Source organism: Opisthocomus hoazin, chromosome 12 (genome assembly GCF_030867145.1).
Source record: "Opisthocomus hoazin isolate bOpiHoa1 chromosome 12, bOpiHoa1.hap1, whole genome shotgun sequence".
NCBI lineage: Eukaryota > Metazoa > Chordata > Aves > Opisthocomiformes > Opisthocomidae > Opisthocomus > Opisthocomus hoazin.
The window spans coordinates 1,178,529-1,205,975 of record NC_134425.1 but is presented as its reverse complement, the minus strand read 5'-3'; the positions used below and the strand labels follow the sequence as shown (position 1 = coordinate 1,205,975).

At 72.1% G+C, this 27,447-nt stretch overlaps 1 protein-coding gene across 1 annotated transcript in view; it reads left to right on the top strand.

The window, feature by feature from the left end:
- The window catches only part of GSE1 (Gse1 coiled-coil protein), a 111,629-nt gene that overhangs the window by 23,880 nt on the left and 60,302 nt on the right, over nt 1-27,447 (top strand). The window contains 1 exon segment of the mRNA XM_075433553.1: nt 14,288-14,453. Within this exon segment, the coding sequence (XP_075289668.1) occupies nt 14,288-14,453 (166 nt within the window).

The following is a 27,447-nucleotide window of genomic DNA, read 5'->3' as shown; positions in this document are numbered from 1 at the left end:
ACTGTCCCCCCCGCCTCAGTGTCCCCCCCCCGCCTCAGTGTCCCCCCGCCTCACTGTCCCCCCCCGCCTCAGTGTCCCCTCCCGCCTCAGTGTCCCCCCCCGCCTCACTGTCCCCCCCGCCTCAGTGTCCCCCCCGCCTCAGTGTCCCCCCCCTGCCTCAGTGTCCCCCCCTGCCTCAGTGTCCCCCCCCTGCCTCAGTGTCCCCCCCTGCCTCAGTGTCCCCCCCCCCGCCTCAGTGTCCCCCCCTGCCTCAGTGTCCCCCCCCGCCTCAGTGTCCCCCCCCGCCTCGCTGTCCCCCCCGCCTCAGTGTCCCCCCTGCCTCAGTGTCCCCCCCCGCCTCAGTGTCCCCCCCGCCTCAGTGTCCCCCCCCGCCTCAGTGTCCCCCCCCGCCTCAGTGTCCCCCCCCCGCCTCAGTGTCCCCCCCCTGCCTCAGTGTCCCCCCCTGCCTCAGTTTCCTCTCCTGCCGAGCAGGGGGGGTTGGGCATTGCCGCGGGCTCCGCGCTCCGGGCAGCGCAGGGGCCGCTTTGCCTGCTTGGGGGGGGCGGGGGGGGCGGGGGGGGGCCCACAGACACACAGGGGTCGGCGGGGGGGCCGCGCTGAGCTGCCCCGGGTCCTCGGGGCGGTGGGAAGCCGGGATGGGTCCCCCCCTCCCATCCCTCCCCCCCGGGATGCTCCGGGGCCGGGGCAGCGGTGGGACCCCACGGTGGGGGGGACACATGGAGCCCCCCCCCCCGCAGCCCCGCAGCTCCAGGCCCCGTTCCCGGGGCGGGGGGGGGCTGGCCCCCCGCTAATCCTCTTAGGCGCTGGGGCCCGCAGCAGCTGGCGGGGCGGGATGCTGCCCCCCCCCCCCCCCCAGCAGGTGCCCCCCCCCCCCCCCCCACCCCGGGGCTGGGCGCGGGGCGCAGGGCTCCCGCAGCAGGCAGCCCCCCCCCCCCCCCCGGGAGCGCTCATTAATTATCTAATCTTCCCTTTATGTTTAATTTACAGCCCCGCGCGGCCCTGGCCATATGCTGCTTTTGTTGTGTCTGGCTCTTTGTTGTGGCAGGCAGCGGGGGCTGGCGAGACCCCCCCCCAGCACCACCCCCCCCCCGCACCACCCCCCCCCCCCGCCAGCCTTTGATCCCCCCCGGCCCCCCCAGCCCCCCCCGCGGGGCGGCGGCGAGCCCCGGGGAGGGGGTAAGTGCCTTTTTCTGCGTTATTAATTTCCCTGACCCCCCCCTCCCCTCCCCCCCCCAGCCACTGTGTGCCCCCCCCCCCCCCCCCCCCCCCGCCTCTCGCTCGGGATCCGATCGTGCGGGTGCGCGGCGCTGCCTCCTCCCGCTCGCTGCCGCCGGCCGGGCTGTGCGGGGTCAGCGCGGCTCCCGCACCCGCCACCGCGCAGGTAGGTGCGCCCCCCCCGCCCCCCCCCCAGCCCTGCTGCGGGACGGGGGGGGCACCGCGCCGGGGCAGGGCTGGGGGAGCGCGCTGGGGCAGGGGGATGCACCCCCCCCCCCCCCCGAGTTGTTGCGTGGCCCCCCCACGCGGCGTGGGGGGGTCCCAGGGGGTGGCGGGGGGGTGTCCCCGCCGCGGGGGGGTGTGAGCACACCGGGGGGGGGGTGTAGCGGCGGGACCCCCGCAGCACTCCGGCCTGCCGTGGGTACCCCGGGGTGGGGGGGTGGGGGGGTGCGGGGTGGGGGGGGGCTCTGTGCAACTTGCTGCCAACTTTGCGCCGTGCTGCTGGAGTTTTGGGGGGGTTTTAACAAAAAGCAGTAAATTGGGCTTTCTGCGGCCCGGGGTGGGGGTCCCCCAGCCGAGGGGCTGCGGGTTTGGCTCCCCGGGGGGGGGCAGCGGTGCGGTGGGGGGGGCTTGGTGCACGCGGCCGCTGCCTCCCTGCCCGTGGGAGGCTCTGTTGGTGGGGGGGGGGGGGGGGGGCAAAGCTTCCCCCCCCCCCCCCCCCGCGACCCCTGGGTGATCGGGTGGGGGGTGCTGAGGTTGGAGCCACCCCCCCCCCGCCGAGGGATGCTCGGCGCCGGGGTCCCCCCCTGGGCAGCACCCCCTGCCTCTCCCACCGCCGCTTTGCCGGGTCCTGGCGCGGGGGTGCCCGAACCTCCCCCCAGGGCTCGGAGCAGGGCCCCGCCGAGGTCTGTGCCCCGTCCGTCCGTCCGTCCGTCCGCACCGCGACGCCTGCGCCCCGCTCCCCGCCGCCCCGGGGGTGCCAAGCCGCGGGAGCCGCGTGCCAGGCCAAGCGCGACGCGCCAGGTCACCGCGGCCGCCGGCGGGGTGGCCGTGCCAGGGCGCGCTGGCTCCGGCCACGGCTGCCACCGCCGAGCCGCCCGCGCGGTGACCGGACCCGCTGCCACGCTCGTCGGAGGCGGGGGGCTTGCCTCGCGTCCTGCTGCCCGCCGTTGGGGTCTCCGGGGACAGACGAGGGACCCCTCATCCCCGGGGGGGGGGGCTGCGGCCAGCGCCGTGTCCCGGGGTGGGATGTGGCACGGGGACACTGCTGGCACAGCCTCGGCGGGGACGCCGGCCGACCCACGCGCGTGTCCCGGCAGCGAGGTGACATCCCTGCTGGGGAAGGGGGGACGTGGGTGTCCTCATGCAGCCCCCCCCCGCCCCGGGCTGTCCCTTTTCAGGGTTGTTTGCCGCCCGCCGGGTGGGGGGAGCAGAGGGGGGCTCATGGCAGGTGGCCGCTGCCGCTGCGTCGCCGCGGCCCCGTCCCCACACAAAGCCCTGCTCCCCCCCCCCGTCCCCCCCGTCCCCTTGCCGCAGGGCCGCTTGCCAAGCGCCACGGCCTTGCTCCGGCGTCGCGAGAACCGGCCGCAACGCGGGGCTGGGCTCCCCCCGCGGCTGCCCACCCCCTGACCGTGCCCCCCGCCATCCCTGGTGCTTGGGGGGGGAAACTGAGGCAGCGGGGCGGGCGGCGGCTTGCCCGAGGGAGCTGGGGAGAGAAAACAGGATTCTTGGCACGGGCTGGCGTCGCCGCGCTGTGCCCGCGGGCGAGGGCTGCTCGGTGCCGGGTGTCGCAGGCGGGTTCTCCCCACCCCCGCTCTCCCCGGGGACCGTGGCTGTGAGCACCCCCCCCCCCCCCCTTCGGCGCCGGTGACAGGGGCGGTTGTTGCCCCCCCCCGGCGCTGTGTGTGGCGGGGCCGGCGTGGGCAGCGCGTTGGCCTTGGCCCCGCGCCCGCTGCCGTGCCCTTGTCCGGCGGCGGTGGCCTGCGGGCACGGCTTGGCCGCCGTCCTGCTCCCCCGGGCGGCCGTGCCACCGCTGTCACGAGTTGGCGGTTCTCAGCCCAACCGCGGCTTTGCCCCGTCCCAGCAGCGGAGCGTGGCCTCGGGTGGGCTCGGGGGGAGCGAGCGAGGCGTGGGCGCTCCCCGCCCCGCCGAAAGCCCCTCTGGAGAGGCGCCGGGCGGCCGCGGCGCTGCGGCCGCCGTGCGTCAGCTCCGAAAGCCCCTGGTTTTCCGTCCGTGGGAGGGGGCTGTTCTCCCTCCCGGGGGGCCGGAGCATCTCTCCGGGGGGGGGGTCTGGGGGCACCCTGTGGCAGTGGGGCGGTGAGATCCCCCTCCCCGGGTCCGTGCTGGGCTCCCCGGCATCGCGTCCGTCCCCGCTCGCCTCTCAGCTCATGGCGCGGCGTGTTCCGATGGCTCCTTAGGCGCTTAATGGCGCGCGGGGCTAATGGTGCGGCTCGCGCGGGCCCGGGCAGGTGGCTGGCGGCGGGGACAGGGACGAGCAGGGGCCCAGCCGGTGCCCCCCAGAGCCGGGGGCTGCGAGCGGGCGTCCGCCTGCCCGCCCCCCCCCCCCCTCCTCCTCCGCGCGGCCGCTCCGAGCGGCGATGTCACCATAAACGATATTTATCACGAGGTGATAAAAATCTATTTCCAGCGACCTCTTGGAAATGGCCCTCGTAAAACCAGGCAGCAGGCGGAGGCAGGAGGCGGGCGGCGGGGAGGGAGCGGGCAGGGAAACGGCCGTGATCGGCTGCGGAGCCGGGGCCGGAGCTGCCCGGGAGCCAGCCCTGCCGTGCCCAAGGCCGGGAAAGCGATGGCAGCCACGGAGAGACCCGAGGGCTGCATGGGCACGGCTGGCGGCATGCTCGAGCATCCCGTGGCTCAGGCATCACGCGACTCGGGCATCCCATGGCTCGGCCATCCCATGGCTCGGCCATCCCGCGGCTCGGCCATCCCGTGGCTCGGCCATCCCGTGGCTCGGCCATCCCGCAGCTCGGCCATCCCATGGCTCAGCCATCCCGCGGCTCGGCCATCCCGCAGCTCGGCCATCCCATGGCTCAGCCATCCCGCAGCTCGGCCATCCCGCGGCTCGGCCATCCCATGGCTCAGCCATCCCGCAACTCGGCCATCCCGCGGCTCAGCCATCCCGCAACTCGGCCATCCCGCGGCTCAGCCATCCCGCAGCTCGGCCATCCCGCAGCTCGGCCATCCCATGGCTCAGCCATCCCATGGCTTGGCCATCCCGCAGCTCGGCCATCCCGCAACTCGGCCATCCCGCGGCTCGGCCATCCCGCAGCTCGGCCATCCCGCGGCTCGGCCATCCCGCAGCTCGGCCATCCCATGGCTCAGCCATCCCATGGCTCGGCCATCCCGCGGCTCGGCCATCCCATGGCTCGGCCATCCCGCAGCTCGGCCATCCCGCGACTCGGCCATCCCGCAGCTCGGCCATCCCGCAGCTCGGCCATCCCATGGCTCAGCCATCCCGTGGCTCGGCCATCCCGCGGCTTGGCCATCCCGCAGCTCGGCCATCCCGCAGCTCGGCCATCCCGCAGCTCAGGCACCCCGCGGCTCGGCCATCCCGTGGCTTGGCCATCCTGGGGTGCAGCATCCCGGCCGTGAGGGAGGACCTGAGCGATGCTGGGGTTTAAGCGAGCGGGCTGGGGGGGCTTTTGGGTGCCGTAGCTGCATCCCGGGGCGTTCCCAGTGACGCCTCGAGAGGTGCTGGGCCGGAGCTGGTCCCGGCGGAGCGGGCGGGGAGGGGATGCTGGGCTCGGTGGCTTTTCCCCCACTGCTCCCGGTCGTAGGGATGACCCCCCCGCCGGAAGACGCTGCTGGGTCACCCGTTGCTCCCCGGACCCCCGGGGTCTGCCGGCAGTCCCGCGGCTCCCCCGGCTCAGGGCTGCGTGATCCCCCCCCTCCTCCAGCTCCGTCCCTGGGTGCTGATTCAGCACTAATTACTCAGCCCGTCGCGGAGTCCTGGCCGTAAATTCTCCGTCGGGGCGGGCGGGAGGCAGAAAGCCTCCTTGGCTCCTTTCCCCGCTGACCCGAGCAGGGCCCGTAATCCGGCGTAATTCATCGGGGTGCTGAGTCGGCAGACGGGTGCCTCGTCCTCCCCCGCCCGCCTTCGGGGTGCCCCGTCCCCCGCCAGCATCCCTCCTCCCTGCCGAGCGGTACCCGGCGTCCCTCCCGCCTCCGCGTGACCCTCGCGCTGTCACCCCCCCTTCACCGGGACAGCCTGGGTGACCCCGCGTCCCCGCTGCGCCCCGGTGACGCTGCTGGCCTGGGCATCCCTGGGGGGCTTCGCTGAGCTGGGGGGCGGAGGGCACCTGGGCCGCCTTCATGGGGCTGCAGAGGTGGGATTTGCTCCTAAAAATGGGGACCGGGCAGGGTCCCCCCTGCTGTGTTGTCCCCTGGGGAGGGGGGCTTGTGGGGGGGGACAGCCCCCGGCTGCGAGGTCTGATCTGCTGTCCTGACGAAGAGCCTCGTGTTAATTAGCCAGGTGGGGGGGTGGCCGGGCTGCCCGGAGCGCCTTGGTGTCCCCTGCCCAGGGGTGGCTGCCCCAGGGGGGACGCGGGGTCGGTGGGGAGGGGGCTGGCCGGGTGGGGCTGTGCCAGGAGGGGACGGCGGGGAGGATGGGGATGCCCAGCGTGGGTACCGCCGGCGGCGTCTGGGAAGCCCTGGGACTCCCAGCTGAGGGACAGTGCCGCCGGGGGACGTGGTGTCACCGAGGGATGTGGTGCCACCAAGGGATGTGGTGCCACCGAGGGAGACGGTGCCATGAGGGATGTGGTGCCATGAGGGATGTGGTGCCATGAGGGACGTGGTGCCACCGAGGGACGTGGTGCCATGAGGGACATGGTGCCGTGAGGGACATGGTGCCACCAAGGGATGTGGTGCCACTGAGGGACATGGTGCCACTGAGGGACACGGTGCCATGAGGGATGTGGTGCCACCAAGGGATGTGGTGCCACAAGGGACACGGTGCCATGAGGGACGTGGTGCCACCGAGGGATGTGGTGCCATGAGGGACATGGTACTGTGAGGGACATGGTGCCACCAAGGGCCATGGTGCCACTGAAGGATGTGGTGCCACCGAGGGACACGGTGCCACCAAGGGACGTGGTGCCACGAGGGACGTGGTGCCGCCGAGGGACATGATGCTACCGAGGGACATGGTGCCATGAGGGGCCTCGTGCCCGGCGTGCTGGGGACACGTGGTGACACGGCGGGGCGCGTGCCGCAGGTGTGACCTGGCGCTGAGGTGGCCCCGTTGCAGATGGCGCGTTCGACCCGCGGCTCCCCGCAGCGCCGGACCGGGTGCGCCCGTCTTTAGATGGCAGGTGGGAGCTGAGGAGCCACCCGGCTGGGTGACGAGGGGGACACGGGGATGGCGATGGAGGATTCAACGCCGCCGCCTCGCAAGCTGCCTGCCCGGCCGCGTGTGGCCCTCGCCGCGACCCGTGCCCACCCGGGCAGGGGTTTTCTCCACGGGTGCCGTTGCCGTGATGTGGGTCCCCTCAGAATCACAGAATCACAGAATAGTAGGGGTTGGCAGGGCCCTCTGTGGGTCCCCCAGCCCAACCCCCTGCCCAAGCAGGGTCACCCAGAGCAGGCTGCACAGGACCTTGTCCAGCTGGGGTTGGAATATCTCCAGAGAAGGAGACTCCACAACCTCCCTGGGCAGCCTGGGCCAGGGCTCCGGCACCCTCAGAGGGAAGAAGTTCTTCCTCGGGTTCAGCTGGAGCTTCCTCTGCTCCAGTTTGTGCCCCTTGCCCCTTGTCCTGTCACTGGGCACCACTGCAAAGAGTCTGGCCCCGTCCTCCTGACCCCCACCCTGCAGATATTTAGAGGCATTTCTAAGGTCCCCTCTCAGCCTTCTCTTCTCCAGGCTGAACAAGCCCAGCTCCCTCAGCCTCTCCTCGTAGGAGAGATGCTCCAGTCCCCTCACCATCCTTGTAGCCCTCCGCTGGACTCTCTCCAGTAGCTCTTCATCTTTCTTGAACTGGGGAGCCCAGAACTGGACACAGTACTCCAGATGAGGCCTCACCAGGGCAGTATAGAGGGGAAGGAGAACCTCCCTTGTCCTGCTGGCCACACTCTTCTTGATGCACCCCAGGATGCCACTGGCCTTCTTGGCAGCCAGGGCACACTGCTGGCTCATGGTCACCCTGTCGTCCACCAGGACACCCAGGTCCCTCTCCGCAGAGCTGCTCTCCAGCAGGTCCCCCCAAGCCTGTACTGGTGCATGAGGTTGTTCCTCCCCAGGTGCAGGACCCTGCCCTTGCCCTTGTTGAACCTCATCAGGTTCCTCTCTGCCCAGCTTTCCAGCCTGTCCAGGTCACGCTGAATGGCAGCACAGCCTGCTGGTGTATCCACCACTCCTCCCAGTTTGGTGTCGTCAGCAAACTGGCTGAGGGTACACTCTAAACACCTCGCCGGGTCCGCTCACGCGGTGCCGTCCCCCTGCTCCCCAGCAGAGCCTGGCACCGACCCGGCTGCTCCTCCCTGCCTCAGTTTACCCCCCCAGCGTGTCACACGTGTGGGAATGCCCCAAAAACCTGAGCCGCTCGGGGCAGGTGGGGTTTTCCGGAGTGAAAAGCCCCTCGGGGCAGCCGCCGCTCCCGCAGCAGGTATTTAGGGTGGCGGGGGGGGGGGACACGCAGGTGTCGAGGGTGGCGGCGCCGGAGCCGGAGGCGGGTGAGCTGGGCACCGTGCGGGGTTGTGGGGCCGCGGCGACGCCAGGGTGGGGATGGGGAGCGTGGGCGACGGAGCAGGGCCCCGGGGGTCCGCAGCAGCACGTCCCGCGGGGTCTCTGCAGGGTTTGGGCGGCGGGCCCCCCTCCGCAGCGAGCTGCGTCCCTCCCCTCCTGGCCTGGGGTCCCGTGGGGACACGGGCGGCGGTGGCCGGAGCCGGGGCAGTGGCGTGGTGCTGGAGGGAGACGGGGGCTGCAGCGGCAGCCGGGGCCAGCGCAGTTTGTCTCAGCGTGGAACAGCACTATTTTAGCTGGTTTACTCTGGAGCGTAATGATGGCGGTGAGGGCTCTGTACTGCACAGCCGTGGGGACATCCTTGCGGGGTTGAGAGGCCCCGGTTGTTCCGCGTGGGGCCAGCTCCCTGGCCAGTGCCAGGAGCGGAGCTGCTGCCCCAGCCCTGCTGTCCCACCCTTCCCTGCCTCAGTTTCCCCACCTTGACAGCGGGGTGGAGGGAACATCTCCCAGCCTGGCAGAGCTGAGCCAGGGCTGCGTGTCCCCGCGGTGGGACCGAGCAGGGTGTGGGTCGCATCCTGCCCAGCCAGCCTGGCCCTGGGGTGACCGCGTGGCGAGCAGGGGGGGCTCTGGATGCGGAGGCAGGGTGGTGAGGGTCCCAGCACCCTCAGGCACCGCTGGCAGCCTTGTGTGCCATCGCCACCGGCCACGGCTCGTCCCACAACCTGGGGAAACTGAGGCACGGGGACGCAGTGTGGCCGGGGCTGCCGAAGAGGCGAGCAGCGCGTCGGTCCCCAAGCCCGGAGCCCTGGCGGAGCCGGAGGAAAGCCGGGAGCGAGCGGCCGCGCGTCCCCCGCCTCCCCCTCCGTCACCTCCCCGCTCGCTGGCGAACAAATGTCTGTTCTCGCCAGGAAAAAAAAGAAGTGACAGGGGTCGGCGCGGCGCTTTCCACATGACCTGCCCGGGAACAGAGGACGTCTTTGTTAATCCGGCGAGCTGTCACTTCAGGCTCTTCACAAAAGGCAGAAACCACTTATTGCTGCTGTCCCCCCTGACCCCGGAGCCGCCTGCGCACCCGCCTTTGTGCCGCCTCGAGGAAGCGGGCAAACAACCCGGGCTCCCCTCGCCGCCCGCCCGTTGCCTCTCGCCCCCGCCGGCGTGGGGAGCCGCTGCGGGGGACCCCCCCCGTCCGGCCCCGCATCTGCGCGCCCGCCGCCTCGCCTGGCAGCTGCTGCGAGGGGCCGGGGGCTGCCACAAAGGGGCTGGGGGCCAGGGGCGAGACCCCCGCGCTCCGTCGTCCCCTCCCGGGGCTGCCGGAGCAGCTGGCCGGAGCCCGCGGGCGGCGGAGAGGGGGTGCTGGGTGCTGCGCCCAGCGGCCTCCCAGCGAAACCGCTTAATGGGAGGGGAGAAAAGCTCCCTAGGGCCCCTGGCTGGGGCGGACTGGGGCAGACTGGGACGGACTGGGACGGACTGGGACGGACTGGGGCGGTAGCTTTAGCCAAAGCTGCTTACACCCGGCACAAAGCTGGCGAGAGCAGCCCGTTCCCCGGGGCTGGCGTGGGTCGGGGTGACGCTCGCACCCCGGGGGGACCCGGGGAGGGGGGGGTCACACAGAGCACGTGCCACCCACCCCGTCCCACTGCGCCCTGCACCCAGACCCGGCGGCGGGGCCGGTGCGGGCTGGAGCAATTAGATGCAGTCACTTCTGGGCTATATATAGCCCAAATTACTGCCTGCGGCTCGTTAGCTGGCTGTCAGAGCCGTGGTGGCTGGGGTGGTGTCGCCGGGGGGGGGGACCCATGGCTCCCACCAGTGCCAGTCCCTGCCCGCGCCCACCAGCCCCCCCGTCCCTGCCCAGTCCCACCAGTGCCAGTCCCTGCCTGGTCCCACCGGGCCCCCCATCCCTGCCCAGTCCCACCAGTGCCAGTCCCTGCCTGGTCCCACTGGCCCCCCCATCCCCTCCCAGTCCCACCAGTGCCAGTCCCTGCCTGGTCCCAACAGACCCCCCATCCCTGCCCAGTCCCACCAGTGCCAGTCCCTGCCCGGTCCCACCAGACCCCCCATCCCCGCCCAGTCCCACCAGTGCCAGTCCCTGCCCGGTCCCACCAGACCCCCCATCCCTGCCCAGTCCCACCAGTGCCAGTCCCTGCCCGGTCCCACCAGACCCCCCCATCCCCTCCCAGTCCCACCAGTGCCAGTCCCTGCCTGGTCCCACCGGCCCCGCACGGGGGTGCTGGGCGGGGGGTTGGACGTGGTGGTCTCCGAGGTCCTTTCCAGCCCCTGATTCTGTGGTCCGGGGGCAGCGGCGAGACGAGCGCGGTCGCACTGCGTGGGCCCCCGCGAGCAGGCGTCGCGGTGTCGCGACGGGAACCGCAGCCCCGCCGTGACGAACGGCTCCGGCACGGCCGTGCCCACGCCACCGGCACCGGGCACCGGAGCGGGGGGAACCGGGTGGGCAGCGATGGTGACGGCTGCGGGGGGGTGGGCTGGCGCCTGGCGCACTGCGACGCGTCCCGGGGGCCATGTTCCTGTGCTGGGGGTGCGATGGGGGGCACCCGGGCTGGCGCATCCCCGGCGTGGAAGGGTTAACGGCTCCGTCTCCCTCCCTGCCTCCCTCCGGAGCCTTTTGTTTCTCCCGTTTTCCTCCCTCCCTTCCCCTGCTGATGAGGGGTTAGCACAGCTGTAATTGCAGGTTCCAGCTGCCCGCCAGCAAACCCGGCTGAGAAACGCCGTGGCGGCGGCCGTGGGGTGCGTGGATGGGGCCGCCGCCCCTGCTGCGGGCACCCACCGGCGTGGCGGGGACCCACCGGGTGCCGTGCCACCGGCGGGGACCCCCCCGCTCCGCCACCTGTCTGGGTGCACCCTGCTTTGGGGGGAAAACCCTTGGATTTCAGGCTGCTGGGAGGAGGAGGAGGAGGGCGAAGGCTTCCTGGCGGGAAGAGCAGCTGGGACCACCTGGGTGTGCCCGCGGCGGCGGCGATGAAGGCCCAGCGTGAGCCGGGGGGCTCGGCGGCCTCACCGACAAAAGCAGCCGGGGGGACCCCGCTCGCCGCAGCCCCCAGCACCCCGAACCCACTCTTTCTTCCGAGCACCGCCTCGCAGGCCTGGGGGGATGAGGGGGTGGTGGGGCTTCATCCCCCCCCCCACCCCAGCCCTGCAGCCGGGTGCTGGGGTGCGCTGCATCCCCCCATGCCGGGGCTCCTCCTGCGGCCGGCTCTGCCTCCCCGGCGAGGTGCAGGATGCGGCCCCGCCACGCCGGGCATCCTCCCCGCCTCGGCCCTTGCTCAGATGCGGGCAGTGCCAGGAGCCATGGCCGCCTGCGTGCCCAAGAGCCGCTGTGGCCCTCGGCTGTCCCGCTCGGTCACCACCGTCCCGAAGCCGGGGCCGGGGGTGAGCTGGGTGCCACCGCAGGTGTTTATCCCGGTGACAGGAGCGGAAGGAACGTGGCCTTGGCGGGGAGGGATGGACGTGGGGACACCGCTCCCTGCCCTTGCCGCCGTCGCGTCTCCCAGCTGCAGAGCGGCCTGAGCTGAGCGCCGGGGGGGGACACGGGTGACACGGGGTCTGGCAGTGCCTCGCTGTGCCTGTCCCCTCAGGGTTCTGACCCGGCTCAAGCTCTCCGTGTCCTTTGTACCGAGGGCTTTTTTGTAGCCTGGAGAAGAGAAGGCTGCGAGGGGACCTTAGAAATGCCTCTAAATATCTGCAGGGGGAGGGTCAGGATGGGGCCAGACTCTTTCCAGTGGTGCCCAGTGACAGGACAAGGGGCAACGGGCACAAACTGAAGCCAAGGAAGCTCCAGCTGAACCCGAGGAAGAACTTCTTCCCTCTGAGGGTGCCGGAGCCCTGGCCCAGGCTGCCCAGGGAGGCTGTGAAGTCTCCTTCTCTGGAGATATTCCAGCCCCGCCTGGCCGCGGTGCTGTGCCCCCTGCTCTGGGTGACCCTGCTTGGGCAGGGGGTTGGGCTGGGTGACCCACAGAGGTCCCTGCCAACCCCACCATGCTGGGTTCTGTGGTTCTGTGACTTGCTGGGGGAGGTCGGACGCCGCACAGCGGGGTTCGAGGGATGGCCGCTCGTGCTGGCTCCCGTTGGAGCCTTTTGTCCCCCGGTCTGTCACCAGCAGAGCTGCCCCGCTGGCCTGGCCTGTCTCCCCTGGGTTGCGACCCTCGCCTGCCTGCCAGCTCCGTTTTTCCCGTGTTAATAACGTCACAGAACGATGCCACGTTGATGCCACGTCGCCGCGTACCCACCCCGGCCCTGGAAGCTGCCCGGGGCCGTGCGTGGGGCTGTGCGTGGCCGGATGCGCTGCGGAGCTGCTGCGGGCTCGTCCTCGAGCCCCCCCGTCCGTGTGCCTGCTCCCTCGGCGCGTTTCTGCGCAGCCACTGCTGCAACGAGCGGGCCGGCCTCAGCGCCGTGCGGCGGGCGCTGCCGGTCCCCTCTCCCCGCCCGCGGGGACACGCGGTCCCCCCATGCCGAGCATCGCCGCAGCGGGATGTGGTGGGGCTGCCGGAGCTCCCCGCGCGTCTGCTCCCAGCCCTGCCTCAGCACCTCGGGGTGCTGCTGGGCAGCTTCGCACCCCGGCCAACCCGCTCGCCTCTGATGGAGGGGGAGTCTCGGAGGCCGTGGCTGGGGAGGAAGCCCCCCTCCCCGCTCCGAGGGGCTGCTGCGCTGCGTTATCTGGCTGGGCAGACCCCCCTAATGGAGCAGACGCTGCGTGGTGGCAAACAGATGGCTGCTCTGCAGCAATTACTCCTTATCTGTGCAGCCGGGGAGGATTTGCTGACGGGTGGCGGGGGGACGTTACGGCGAGGAGGCGGCCGGGGCTCCTCGGCTGCTGCCTGGGGGGTCTCGGGGGGCGCAGACGGTGCGGGGGGACACGGGTCCTGGCTGCCCCTTGGGCTGGTAGGACCCCGCTCTGGTGCTTTGGCATCTCAGCATCCCCCGGCGGGGAAGTAGAAGGGGTGGGGGCTGCCGCCGCCGTGGGGCTGGTGGGTGGGCTGGGGTCGGGGTGCTGCCGGGGCTCCCCGGGGAGTGGAGGGTGCCAGCCTTGGCCTGCCGGTCGCTGCCTGAATCTGCCTGGCCCTGCGTCTTGCCCAGTGCTGCTGTGACGCTCACGGCGGGGATGATTAACGTTAATTAATGATCAGTTGCTCCGGGTATCAAGGTGCGCCCCAGCCCTTTCCCGTGCCCACAGGCGTCGCCCCGGGAGGAGGAGCGGCAGCCCCCTGGGGACCCCTGGTGATGTCCCTGCCGTCTCCAGCGACCCCACGCCAAGCTCGTGGGGATGGGGTCCGGTCCCCGGGCTTGTCCCCCTCCCCTGCTGTGAAAGTTGCCTTCTCTTAATCCTTGGGAAAGGGAAGCGGATCCGCCATCGCCGGGGCAGCCGGGGCACCCTGCCAGCTGGAGCCAGTGCGTGGTGGCACTCGAGGACTCGCGGGATGTGCTGCTGCCATATGGATTCCATAAATTAAACCTTTCCAGGAAGCGAACGGTGGATTTATGCGTCCGCTCGCGTGCGTGGCTCATGGAGTCAGGGGCTTCCCAGCAAAAAATTCACCTCCCGGCCGTCCCGCTTCGGCTGCCCACGTCTGCAGGAGCAGTGCCAGGACCAACGTAAGGTCCTCGCCGTGCCGCAACGTCCCCAAATCGGGAACGGGGTGTCCCCCGTGGGTGTCACCTGTGGCAGGAGGGGAGGTCACCTGCATCCCGCCGTGCCTGGGGTGGGCGCAGCATCCCGGGGACCCGCTCGGACCTGGGACCGGCTCGTCCGTGCGTCTGTCCCAGAGCAGCACGGCAGTGCCGGGACGCGTGCGGCGTCGCTGGTTGTCGCTTTATTACGGCCAAACAGAAGCGGCGACAGCCCCAGCTGTGTGCCTGGGCACGCCTGGCGCGGGAGGTGACAGCCACAGCAAACACGGGGCCCCGGCAGCGCCCGGGGACGCCGGGGCTCGGGCCGTCCCCGAACGGAGCGAGGAGCAGCGGCACCGCCGTCGCCATCCCTGCGGCACGTCCGCCTCGCCCGCGCGGCGGGGAGGGCGGTGGGGAGGTTGTTGATCTCGGGTAAACACTGCCCGGTTGAGTAATCGGGAGCTGCCTAACCGGCCAGCTGCCGCCGGCGAGCCAGGGGACGCCGCTTTGATTCCCGTCCTGTCCCCCACCCCCCCGGCCTTGCTCGTCTGGGAGCCATCGGCCGGATCCAGCTGCAGCCCCGCGGCGCGGGCTGGCGTGCGGCTCCCCGCGCCGGCCACGTGCGCCGGACGGCAGGAAAACAAAAGCGTCCTGTGTCCGTGCCCCCCGGTCCCCCCGTGCCCCCCGCCCGTGCCCTGCTCAGCCCGGGGCAGGGAAAGGCGCTGAGTTTCTGTCCCACTTCTCTTCCAGGCGTCCTCCTCGTCCCTCGAGCCAGCCGCCACCAAGCCTGCTGCCGGCGAGCCCCGGCACCGGGCGGCCAGCGCCGGGGAGAGCCCGGGGACGGCCGGCGGCGTGGCCCCGGACCTCGGCCAGCGGACGGCGTCGGACGCGGAGAGCGCGGACGCCGGAGCCACAAGTAGGTGATGGCGGGGGACGGCGGGGGGTGCGGGGCTGCTGTCCCCGAGCGGTGTCCCCTGCTTCGCTGCGGGGTGCCAGCCAGCCCGGCGCGCTGCCGCGGGTTGGGTCTCGCGCTCAGCGGTTTGGGGTCGGGGCTCCGGAACCCGGGGAGGTGACCTTGGTGGCACCTTAGTCCCTACCCGCTGTCCCCGGGGCGGTGAGTCAGGCTGTGGGTGCCAGGGAGAGCCGCGGCGTTGGGCCGGCCGCGCCGGGGAGCTGGGGGGGCCCCGGGGCTGGGCCGTGCCGCGGCTCCCGGGACTCGGCCGCCCCGTCCATCAGGAGCTGCAGCATTTTTGGGAGAGGTATCACGCGTGCGTCCCGCTGCCGCCTCCCCGGTCCGGCTTGTTTGCCAGCCCTTCCCGGCGGGCGCGCCGTGCCGTGCCGTGCCGTGCCGTGCCACGCCAGGCTGCTTTGATCCGGCGGTTCCTGGCGCTGGGCTGGGGAGAGCCGGGAACCGCAAGGTGCAGCGGGCAGGGAGCCGGAGCGGGCAGGGAGCTGGAGCGGGCAGGGAGCCGGAGCGGGCACTGCCGTCTCCGTGGGCCCAGGGGGCTGCTTGGTGTGTGTGTGGGGGTCTGTCACCCCCAGATGTCCCCGAGTAAGGCCACGTCCCGGCGACATGGTGGCCCTCATCGGCTGTCTGCCAGCCCCGCGGGGACTCAGCCCCGGTTGGGGACCCCGCCAGGCGCTGTGTCCCCCGGGGGGGGGGAGGCATCCGCAAGCTGCTCCCCGTGCAGCCGGCAGCGGCGCGGGGGCAAGCGGGGAGCCGTGGCCTGGAACGGGCCCGCTGGAGCCAGCGCGGGATTTATTACCCTGCCAGCGGCTGCCGGGCAAAGGTGACAGTGACTAATGGCTTGTTACACGCCTGCCACATCTCATCTGCGCGCGCGGACGGCTGCCGGCGCTGCCAGCCCCGGCGTGCGGGCAGCCTGCGCCCGACCCCCTTCCCGGGGGCGAACCCCCCGTGCCCCCGCGGGGACCTCGGCCGGAGCGGGTGACGGTGACGGCTGGCCGGCTTGGCGCGGGGGTCCGTCCCCGTGCGGAGGACAGGGACCCGCTCCGGCAGCATCCCCGCGGCGCTCGCCGCCCGTGCCGTGGCCTGGCAGCGCCGGGCTGGCGTTGGCGGGGGTGCCACCGCATCGCGGGGCTCGGCGGAGGGTGGCACGTCCCCGGGTGTCCCGGTGAGCCCCGGGTGACGCGCGGGGGCTTTGCAAAACCGCTCGCCAGGCTTGCGCTGCTCTGCGGGCACGGCGGCCGCGCCATGGCGGGGCGGCCGGGGCGCGGGGCAGAGCGTGCGCGTGGCGGGGGGTGCTGACGAAGGCACGGGTGCGTTCGCTGGGAAAATTAAAAAATTAACAGGCGTTGGCTGACGCTGGGCTGGGCAGGGCAGGGAGATAACAGCGGCTCCTGCCTCGGGAGAAGGGCTGAGACGGGCCCCGTGCTCTGTGTTCTTGAGGCAGAATGCGACGGCCATTTAAAATAGAATGGGGGGGGGGAGAAAGTGGCGGTGCTGCCTGCTGCCCCCCAGCCCGCTGCCCCCCCAGCCTGCTGCCCCCCCAGCCCGCTGCCCCCCAGCCCGCTGCCCCCCCAGCCTGCTGCCCCCCCAGCCCGCTGCCCCCCAGCCCGCTGCCCCCCAGCCCGCTGCCCCCCCAGCCTGCTGCCCCCCAGCCCGCTGCCCCCCCAGCCCGCTGCCCCCCAGCCCGCTGCCCCCCCAGCCCGCTGCCCCCCAGCCCTCTGCCCCCCCAGCCCTCCTCACCCGCTGCCCCCCCAGCCCGCTGCCCCCCCAGCCCGCTGCCCCCCAGCCCGCTGCCCCCCAGCCCTCCTCACCCGCTGCCCCCCCAGCCCGCTGCCCCCCAGCCCGCTGCCCCCCCAGCCCTCCTCACCCGCTGCCCCCCCAGCCCGCTGCCCCCCAGCCCGCTGCCCCCCAGCCCTCCTCACCGCCGGGTGGGCAGCTGGAGGAGGAGGAGGAGGATGGAGGGGAAGCGGGGTGGGGGTGAGCGGGGAAGGGGCTCAGCTGGGTGGGTGGGTGGGTGGCTGGGTGCCCCCCCCGCGGCCCCCATCTCCCGTGGCTGGCGGCTCCGGGACCGACGCGGGTCACACCGCTTCGCTCAGCTCCCCGCACCCGCCAGGGGCCAAGCCCACCCCGCGGTCTCCAAACTGGGGTGCGGGGGTGGCGCGGGGTGGGGGGGGGGGTGACCACCGCGTTCTCCCCACCCCGAGGGGACGGTGCCGTCCCCGTGCCCGCACCCGGGGGCGCACGGAGGGGGCCGGCGTGGGACCCCCCCATCACCCCGAATCCTGAGGCCTCCTGCCCCGATGCTGCTCCCACTGGGGGGGGGGTCCCCCCTCCTTCCGGCATCCCGCGCAGGGGACCCTCGGCGCCTCCCCCCCGGGGGAAGGTGCCAGCCGCCCCCCCCCCCCCCGCCCCGTCGGGCCCGGCCCCCGGTGAGTCACGCTCCGCCGGGCGGCTGCGGGGCGGCGGCGGGCGCCGAGGGAAGCCGGAAGCGGCGGCGGGGAGGGCCCGGCCCGGCTCGGCCCCGGCTCCGCGCTGCCATGGAGGAGCGCGGCCCCCGCTGGACGGCGCGGCCGGCCGGTGAGTGCGGACCCCCCGGCGGGACCCCCCCACCGCCGGGGCTGGGGGAACGGGGGCTGCACCCCCCCCCCATCGGGTACCCCCCCCCCATCGGGTGCCCCCCCCATCGAGTACCCCCAACTCCAGCGCCGGGGCTGAGGGAACGGGGGCTGCTCCCCCCCCCCCAATCGGGTACCCCCCAACTCCAGCGCCGGGGGTGGGGGGGAACGGGGGCTGCCCCCCCCCCATTGGGTGACCCCCCCCAACTCCAGCACCGGGGTGGGGGGGAACGGGGGCTGCCCCCCCCCCATTGGGTGACCCCCCCCAACTCCAGCGCCGGGGGTGGGGGGGAACGGGGGCTGCCCCCCCCCCATTGGGTAACCCCCCCCCAACTCCAGCGCCGGGGGTGGGGGGGGAACGGGGGCTGCCCCCCCATCGGGTACCCCCCAACTCCAGCACCGGGGTGGGGGGGAACGGGGGCTGCCCCCCCCCCATTGGGTGACCCCCCCCCAACTCCGGCGCCGGGGGTTGGGGGGAACGGTGCTGCCCCCCCAGCTGGGGCCTGCGGTGAGCTGGGGTGTGGGAGGGGGCTGGAGCGCTCCCACCACCCACAGACCCCCACCCCCCCCAACCCCTTCACCTCTGCTGCTGGGGGGGGTGGGGGGGGCTCTGGCGTGGGGGACAGAGGTGACCCTGGGGCTGGGGGATGAAGCCTGGGGGGACCCCGTCGTGGGGGGGACAGAGGTCACTCTGGAGCTGGGGGACTCTGTGGTGTGGGGGGCACAGGTTGCCGTGGGGTTGGGGGCAGAGGTCACCGCGGGCCTGGGGGACCCCAAATCTCAGGGGTGGAGGTCACCCTGGGCCTGGGGGGACCCCGTTGTGGGGGGGACAGAGGTCACCCTGGAGTTGTGGGACCCCATGGCGTGGGAGATGGAGGTCACCCTGGGCCTGGGGGACCCTGTGGCGTGGAGGACCCCAAGTCTTGGGGATGGAGGTCACCCTGGGCCTGGGGGACCCCAGATCTTGGGGGTGGAGGTCACCCTGGGGCTGAGGAACCCAGATCTTGGGGGTGGAGGTCACCCTGGGCCTGGGTGACCCCAGATCTTGGGGGTGGAGGTCACCCTGGGGCTGAGGAGCCCTGCTGTGTGTGGGACGGAGGTCACCTTGGGGCTGGGGGACCCCACGGCGTGGGGGACGGAGGTGGCCCTGGGGTTGGGGGTCCAACCGATCTTCTCCTGAGGGATGCCGGGGGGAGATGGGACCTGCTGGGTGCTGTGGACTCGGGGTCCGGTGTCGGCGGGGTTGCTCGGTCCCCGTGTCCCGCATCGCCGCGGGGACCCCTGGGGTCGTTCCCTGTGTGGGGCTGGCAGGACACGGGGCCGTGCCGGGCACGCGGCCGGTGGCACTGACCTTGGCGCGTCTCCTTGCCTGCGCCTGTCCCGCGCCGAGGGCGTGAGGCGCTGCGGCGGGGCCATGCCTCAGTTTACCCGCGGTCTGTGCCTCAGTTTACCCACGCACCGCTGCCTGGGTGGGCAGCTCTGCTGTCACCCGTGTTTCTGGACACCCAGGACGGCTGCGGAGGGACCGTGTGGCCAAACCAGCCGCGCTGCGCGACGCGGGGACCCCGGGGCTCCGCGTGCCGTGGCGGGGCGGTGCCGCGGCCCCGGCGTGTCGCCCGGCTCGCCGTCTGCCGCCGCGTTTATTGCTGGGCTCCATCCTCGCTCCTCCGCCCCGGCCTGCGCCGCCCGCCTTGCCCTTCGCCCCGGGGCCCGGCGGTTCGCCGTGCCGCGCTCGCGGCCGCGCCGTGTCCCGTGCCACGTCCGAGCGGCCGCTTCGCGCCACGGAGCTGGTGCCAGCGCCCGGCTGCTGTCTTCGAACCCTGGGCGAGTGCCCTCTGCCAGCCCTCGGGGCAGCAGGGCCAGTGCCCGGCGCTCTTCCTCCTCCTCCTCCTCCTCCAGCACCCAGCCCCTGGACCAGGGCGTCCCGCTGGGTTCCGGGGTGCCGGGTGGGTGCCCGTCGCGCCCTGAGCGGGAGCCACGGAGGGACGTGATGGAGGGAGCGGGCAGCGGGGTGGCCGCGGCTCTTCGTGGCGAGCCGGCGTGGTCATGGGCGTGCGCCCGGCTGCGTGCGCGCTCGGCGCCTGCGACCCGCTGGGGACGTGCTGGGTGTCATGGTGGCGGGTCTGGCCGGCCGAGGAGGGGGGGGTGGCTGCGTGTTGCACACGCGTGTGCACGCATCGCACGGCCCACGGGCACGCTGGCGGCTGCGGGTGCGAGCGGTGTGCGCTGGGCGTGCCCCCCCCCCATCCCCCCGCCTGGCTGGGGGCACGCCGGGGTGCGCGTGCGTGCGCGTGGGTGCGCGCCCGGGACCCCTCTTCCGGCGGGCGGGTGCGTGTTGGGGGGGGTTGGGTGCGTGGGGTGGGGGTTGGGTGCGTGGTGGGGCGGTTGGGTGCGTGGTTGGGTGCCTGGGGGGGGTGGTTGGGTGCATGGGGGGGGGTTGGGTGCGTGAAGGGGGAGGTTGGGTGCGTGGTGGGGGGGGTTGGGTGCGTGAAGGGGGGGGTTGGGTGCATAGTGGGGGATTGGGTGCGTGGAGGGGGGGGTTGGGTGCCTAGGGGGGGTGGTTGGGTGCGTGGTGGGGGGGTTGGGTGCGTGGGGGGGGGATTGGGTGCCTGGGGGGGGTGGTTGGGTGCGTGGTGGGGGGGTTGGGTACGTGGAGGGGGGGTTGGGTGCCTGGAGGGGGGGAATTGGGTGCGTGGAGGGGGGGTTGGGTGCATGGGGGGTGCGTGTGCGCGCGCTGGCTGCAGGGCAGGGAGCGTCGCGGCGCAGGCGGCGGCGTTGGCGGGGGGCCAGGCTGCCGCGGCCTCCGCCTGCCTCTGCCCTCGCGTCCCGACCCGGACCCCCGCGTGCCCGCGCTGCTCGGGGCGCGTCGCCCGCCCGCGCGGTGTGGGGGGCATCCCGGGGGCAGGGGGGTCCGGGTGATGGGGGGCACCCCCAGTTCCTGCCTGGCAGATGGTGGCCGGGACGGGGCTTGGCACGCCGAGGCCTCCCGGGCAGGCTGCCACGGGGCTGCCCTTGAACCGGCCCTCGCCGTGCCTCGTGCCGCGGCCACGCCGGCTGCTTGGCCGCCCCGCGTGCCCCCGAGCCCACCGCCCCGCGTGCCCCCCGAGCCCACCGCCCCGCAAGCCCCCCGAGCCCGCCACCCCGCGTGCCCCCCGAGCCCACCGCCCCGCAAGCCCCCCGAGCCCGCCACCCCGTGTGCCCCCCGAGCCCACCGCCCCGCGTGCCCCCCGAGCCCACCGCCCCGCGTGCCCCCCGAGCCCGCCACCCCGTGTGCCCCCCGAGCCCGGCCCCCCGCGTGCCCCCTGAGCCCACCGCCCCGCGTGCCCCCTGAGCCCGCCGCCCCGTGTGCCCCCCGAGCCTGGCCCCCCACGTGCCCCCCGAACCTGCCGCCCCGGTTGCGGTTGCGACGCGGGAGGAAGCGCGCCCCGGCACTCCCGCGCCGATAACGGCGGCCGCCTTATCGCGGGGCCTTCTGCCAGGGCAGGCCGCACGGCCCCCCGCCCCCCCCAGCCCTTATCTGCCCCGGCCGTTGGGCCCCGGCCGGGCTCGCAGCCCCCCGGGACCCCCGCCCAGCGCCCGGCGCTTGGCAGCCTGCCCCGCGAGCCGTTTTGAAGTTTGAAATGCACTGAAGCCGAGAGCAGGGGGAGTCGTTGCCCCCCGAAGCCCCTCGCGCTGAGCGGGAAATCCCCTTTGCCCCCTCTCAGCGCCCGTGGCACCGGGGGGTGACGCCGGGGGGGCCAGGCTGCCTGTGTGTGTCCCCCCCCCCAGCCCCAGCACCCTGCAGGCAGGCACTGCGGGCGCTGTTAGGGCTGGGGGAGAGCGGGGAGCCCCGCGTGCCCCCCTGAAGCCAGCCCAGCGTGGGTCGGGGTCCCTTTGCGGCCCCCCCGGCCTCGCTGAGCTGGCAGGAGCGTCGCTGGCTGCTGCTCCCCTTCTGCTCGCCGCCCCCCTCCTCACGCCGCTGTGGTCCCAAAGCGGGGTTCGCCTCGTGGCCTCGACGCCCCGGGGTCCCCCGCGGTGTGACATGGCACGGGACCCCCGTGTGGGTTTGTGCTCCCTTGGGGGTGTTTGTGCACACGCGTGTGGGTTTGTGCTGCTGGGGAGGGGTTTGTGCACACGCGTGTGGGTTTGTGCTCCTGGGGAGGGGTTTGTGCACACGCGTGTGGGTTTGTGCTGCTGGGGAGGGGTTTGTGCACACGCGTGTGGGTTTGTGCTCCTGGGGAGGGGTTTGTGCACACGCGTGTGGGTTTGTGCTCCTGGGGAGGGGTTTGTGCACACGCGTGTGGGTTTGTGCTCCCTGGGGGGGTGTTTGTGCACACACGTGTGGGTTTGTGCTCCTGGGGAGGGGTTTGTGCACACGCGTGTGGGTTTGTGCTCCTGGGGAGGGGTTTGTGCACACGCGTGTGGGTTTGTGCTCCCTTGGGGGTGTTTGTGCACACGCGTGTGGGTTTGTGCTCCCTGGGGGGGTGTTTGTGCACACACGTGTGGGTTTGTGCTCCTGGGGAGGGGTTTGTGCACACGCGTGTGGGTTTGTGCTCCCTGGGGATCTGCCTGGCCCTGGCAGCGATGGGGTTGGGGGCTCAGGGCCTGACCCCCTCCCCGTTCCGCAGCGGGGTTTGCAGGGGCCCCCCACTCCCTGCCGAGGGTTTGGGGTTCGTTGGGCGCTATCGGGGTCCCCGTGGCCGCCGGCTGCGTGCGCGCTGGCCTCCTGTCGCCAAGCGGCGGGCGCTGGCCGCCCGCTCCGTGCCGTGCCGCCAGCCGCAGACGTGCGGCCGCGCGCTGCGGGCCCCGGCGTGCTCCCCGCTGCCGCTCGCCGCGGGCGCTCGCCGCGTGCCAGCGCGGCCTCGGCAGGTGTTCGGGGCAGGGCGCGACGGGCCTGTTGCCGCACGCCCCGCGCGGGTGGGGGCCGTTTAACTGTTCCTGGCCGCGGCCGTTCCCCCTTCGCCGCCCTCGCCGCCCGCCCCGCGGCGATGCCAGGGATCGGCGTCGGGGTGCTGGCGCCCGGCGCCCCGCGGTGCTCCTCGCCCCCGGGACCCGCCGTCGGGGTGCCGCGGCCTCCCCATGGCACCCCGGCTCCCCAGCCCTGGGCTGCGGCAGAGCCAGCCCAGCGCAGGCAGGCGTCGCCGGCTGTCCCCGGCCGTGCCGCGCTGTGCCGCACCGTTGGGTCTTGGGGGGGGGGGGGTCCGTGCTACACGTGCCATGCGCAGGCTGTGCAAGCTGCTTGGCACTGCGTGTGCTGTGCTGTGCCACGCAGCCCCTTCGGATCCACGGAGCATGCTGCCCGCCGTGCCGTGCCATGCCGTGCCGTGCCATGCCGTGCCACGCAGCCCCTTCGGATCCATGGAGCACTGCCCACCGTGCCATGCCGTGCCATGCCATGCCATGCCGTGCCACGCAGCCCCTTCGGATCCACGGAGTGCTGCCCGCCATGCTGTGCCATGCCATGCCATGCCATGCCGTGCCACGCAGCCCCTTCGGATCCATGGAGCACTGCCCGCCGTGCCATGCCGTGCTGTGCCATGCCATGCCGTGCCGTGCCGTTCCACACAGCTGCTTCAGGTCCATGGAGTGCTGCCTGCTGTGCCATGCCATGCCGTGCCATGCCATGCCGTGCCACACAGCCCCTTTGGATCCACGGAGCACGCTGCCCACTGTGCCATGCTGTGCCGTGCCATGCTGTGCCACGCAGCTGCTTCAGGTCCACAGAGCGCTGCCCGCCGTGCCGTGCTATGCCGTGCCATGCCGTGCCATGCAGCCCCCTGAGATGCATGGAGCACTCCCCACTGTGCCATGCTGTGCCATGCAGCCCCTTCCCAGGCTTTCCAGCGCTGCCGGGGGGATTTTCCCTGGGGGGGGGTTATCTCTGCTCGCCCCGACGGGCTCGGGCTCCCCGGCTGGTTTCCACCCCTGCGCAGCCGTTGCTCCGCCGAGGCCCCAGCTGTGCAGTCTCCTTCCGGCACCTCCGTCGCCATCAGCCCCGCGGCGCTGGCCGCGACCCCGCTCCCCTGAACCCCGGCCGCGGGGGCTCTGCGGCGCGGTGACCCGGCGGGGCGGCTCGTTGGAAGGGGCTGGCGTGGGGTCTGCTCCCGAGGGACAGCCGCTGCCTGTCCCCAGCCCCTGGCGGGCTGGAGCACGGTCGGTGTGGGCTGCAGGGAGGGCTGGGGGGGGCAAACTGCCCCCCGCATCCCCCCCGCTGAGGAGGCAGGCGGGGTTCTGCCCCGTTCCCCCGCATCCTGCCCCGGTCCAGCCCCGGCCCCCGGCCCCGGCTTGGTTTCCGCCGTATAACAAGATGATGGGTTGGGGTCAAGCGGCGGGTCCGTAACTCGTAGGGAGTCTTTGCCGAGCAATAAAGGTGTCTGGCGTGATATCTGCTCATATTTCCTCCGTGTGCCGCGGCCTTTCCCCAGCGCCGGCCGGGATTTACGGCGGGGGAGACGCGGACGTGTCGGGGCGAGCGGGGGAAGCCGAGGCCCCCCCGTCCCCGCGCCTTGGCATGCAGCGCCCGTGCGCTGAAATATTTACCTCCCAGCTCCTCTGACAGCGCGAGGCGGCTCGGGAAGCAAAGGTTATTGAACTGCGAATGTTCTGACATTACATTTTTGTGTCTGCGCTTTCAAGATGCGAGATGCAGCCTGAATGAGAAGTGATCGTGGGGTTAAGGGCGGGGGGGGTTGTTCTTTCTCTCCTCCTTTCCCTCGCTCCTGCTCTCCCCCCCCCGCCTCGGCGCGGGCTCTTGGCCCTGCTGGGGCCTGATAACGCTCCCGGTTATTGCCCTGCCCGTGCGTTCCTGCCGCCGGCCTCGCTGCAGGGGGGAAGGTGGTGGGAGAGGGACGTTCCCAGCGCAGCAGCTGGCCGCACCGCTGCCTGCCTCAGTTTCCCCAACCCCGAGCTCATCCCTTGCGTGGCCGGGTGGGCAACGGTGGCACCCGCGCCAGCGGCCCCTCTTGTTGGAGGGTGCTGCTGCTGACCTGGGTACCCCGACCCCTCCCGCATCCCAGCACGGCGGGGAGCGCGGCGTCCCGCATCCCATGGGGGCTGTGCCGGTCCGCGCCGCGGTGCCGGCCTTGCAGCCCCGCTAGCGGGGTGTTGGGGGGCCGGCGGGGCTCTGGGCTGGGGTGCCGGAGCGATGCTCCCCGGTACCCCTGGGTGCTGGGCACCCGAGCAGCCGCATCCCGCGTGGCCAAGCGGCCGGGGGACGTGGGGGGACAGGGACAAGGGACGGCGGGTCCGGCTGTGCTGTCCGCACTAGAGGGCAGCAGCACCCCGGGGCAGTGGGCTGTGCTGGGGGGCCCGAACCCCCAGATCTGCCCTGGCAGCGGCGGGCTTGCGGCGGGGGAGCGGCTGGTTCTTAAGGGGTGCTGAACCAAACCCGCCTGCGAGCCGAGCAGCAGGACCAGGGCCCTCAAACCGGTCCGACCCGCGGTGTCACGTCCTTCCGGGAGCAAATTAATTAAGTCATTCCACAAATCTGGCCGCGTTCGCTGCCGGTGAATCATATCTTGTCCCCCCCTTCCTTCCCCCCTCTCCCCGTGCTCCCCCTCCCCGTCCGTCTCGGCTCCCTGCTGGAGTCAACACCTCGCCCGCAGCGCCTGGAGATTCCCAGCGGCTCGGGCCGGCCGAGCATCCCCAGCATCCCGGGTCAGGCTGGCCGAGCATCCCCAGCATCCCGGGTCAGGGTGGCCGAGCATCCCGGGTCGGGGTGGCCGCGCATCCCGGGTCGGAGTGGCCGAGCATCCCCAGCATCCCGGGTCAGGGTGGCCGCGCATCCCGGGTCGGAGTGGCCGAGCATCCCCAGCATCCCGGGTCAGGGTGGCCGAGCATCCCGGGTCGGGGTGGCCGAGCATCCCCAGCATCCCGGGTCGGGGTGGCCGAGCATCCCGGGTCGGGGTGGCCGAGCATCCCGGGTCGGGGTGGCCGAGCATCCTGGGTCGGGGTGGCTGAGCATCCCGGGTTGGGGTGGCCGAGCATCCTGGGTCGGGGTGGCTGAGCATCCCGGGTCGGGGCGGCCGAGCATCCCCAGCATCCCGGGTCGGGGTGGCCGAGCATCCCGGGTCGGGGCGGCCGAGCATCCCCAGCATCGCGGGTCGGGGCGGCCGCCAGCGCTAACAGAAACCAGCTGGGCGGGCGGGGGCTGCCGGGGAAAGGGGGGAAAGAAAAAAAAAGAGGTCAGGGCCCGGGAAATTAAATGTTCATAAACGCAGGCCCGAGCGCTTAAAAAGTAGGGCAGTGCCATTAAATCTCATTAAAGTTTAATACCTATCAGTGCCACTTCAGGCAGCCCTTGGACATTGCTTTAATTTGATGGGTGTTAAGGGAGAATTATCAAATAATTGCGCTGGCTGGGGACTTGCTTTTATCACGTTACATGGAAAGCTCTCCCGGCTTTGTGCCGCACATCAAACCGGCGGCGGAGGTATTGTTCTGGGGAGGGGGACGGGGCGGGGGGCAGCCGCAGGGGGGTCCCTGCCGTCCCCACCGCCCGCGGCGGTGGCGGGAGGGACGAGGGACGCCGGGTCGGGCGGTTCCAAGGATGCACAGCCCTGTGGGTCTGGTTTTCCTGCCCAAATTTCACCCGCCTGCCCGCGGCGGGGGGGTCGGCAGCCCCGAGCCAGCGTCCCTGGGGGACAGCGAGCGCCGTGCCATCGTCCCCGCGGGTCCTGCCGCTGTGCCCACGTCCCAGCAGGGTCGTGCCACCCTCCCTGCGCTCGGGATGCCAGCGCGGAGCTGCGGGCACCGCGGTTAACGCCGATTTTTGGAGGGGCCGAGCGTGCCGGGGGTCAGCGGCTCCGCGCGGAGGGAGCGCGGGGGCCCGCGCCTCTGCTATAGGGTGCACCCAGGGTTATTTTTATTTCTTTCTATTTCCTCCCTCCTCCCCTCGCCGTAAAAGTCCCGGTTGATAAAGAATTAGTGCCAGGTCGTTAGTCCTGGTGTTTATGAGGTAAGGCCGGCGCAAGGTGCTGTCGTGTAAACGCCGGGGCCAGGGGAGCGCGGGGACGGGGAGAGCGGAGCCGCTGCCATGAATTATTCAGCAGCGCCCGATTTCGCATTATTCTCGCTGATACTTTTACAACCTGTCAGTAAATAAAAAGATTCTGCATTATTTATAGAAATGGACCCGAATTGGTTAGGAGAATTTACTGTCGCTATTATTAGGGGCTGCTCAGCACCGCGTTAATGAGAGCCGGGCGATGGCAAACGCTGCTTCGCGTGGGCCCGGCGTCCCCCGCGCCCCCCGGGCTGTCACCTTGGTCCCCAAGGGGGGCTGCGTCCCCACGGCCCGGCCGGCTCCCTCGCCGGGGACTGTCCCGCACACCGTGCCGTGCAGCGTCCCCTGGAAACGGGTGGGGGTCTCCCTGGCTTAGGGCTGCTTGAAGGGAGGACGTCTCCTTCCCAGGGATGTCTCCTTCCTGGGGACATCTTTCCAGAGGTGGCATCTTCCCAGGGATGGCATCTTCCTGGGAACATCTCCTTCCGGGGGACCGCATCTTCCCAGGGACATCTTCTTCCCAGGGATGTCTCCTTCCTGGGGACATCTTTCCAGAGAAGGCATCTTCCCAGGGATGGCATCTTCAGGGGAACGTCTCTTTCCAGGGGACCACGTCTTCCCGGGGACATCTTCCCTGGGGATGTCTCCTTCCTGGGGACATCTTTCCAGAGGTGGCATCTTCCCAGGGATGGCATCTTCCTGGGAACATCTCCTTGCGGGGGACCATGTCTTCCCGGGGACATCTTCCCAGGGACGTCTCCTTCCTGGGGACATCTTTCCAGAGAAGGCATCTTCCTGGGAACATCTCCTTCCGGGGGACCACATCTTCCCAGGGACATCTTCTTCCCTGGGGATATCTCCTTCCTGGGGACGTCTTTCCAGAGATGGGATCTTCACGGGGATGGCATCTTCCCTGGGGATATCTCCTTCCTGGGGACCGCATCTTCCCGGGGACATCTTCTTCCCAGGGATGTCTCCTTCCTGGGGACATCTTTCCAGAGGTGGCATCTTCCCAGGGATGGCATCTTCCTGGGGACATCTTTCCAGAGAAGGTATCTTCCTGGGGTTGACATCTTCCTGGGAATGTCTCCTTGCGGGGGACCACGTCTTCCCGGGGACATCTTCTTCCCTGGGGATGTCTCCTTCCCAGGTGCCGGCCGTGGGACGTGTCTGTGCCGGAGGGGGAAGCTTTCCGGGCACGGTGCCGTCAGCCTTCCTACCCCCGCCGTGAAGCAACCCCCCCATGGACGTGCCCTCCTGGCTCCGCGTCCCAGCGCGGCGCAGGAGCGGGGGGCTTCCCTCCCAGCCTGTCCCCCCGGCACCGGCGCTGGCCTGTCACCCT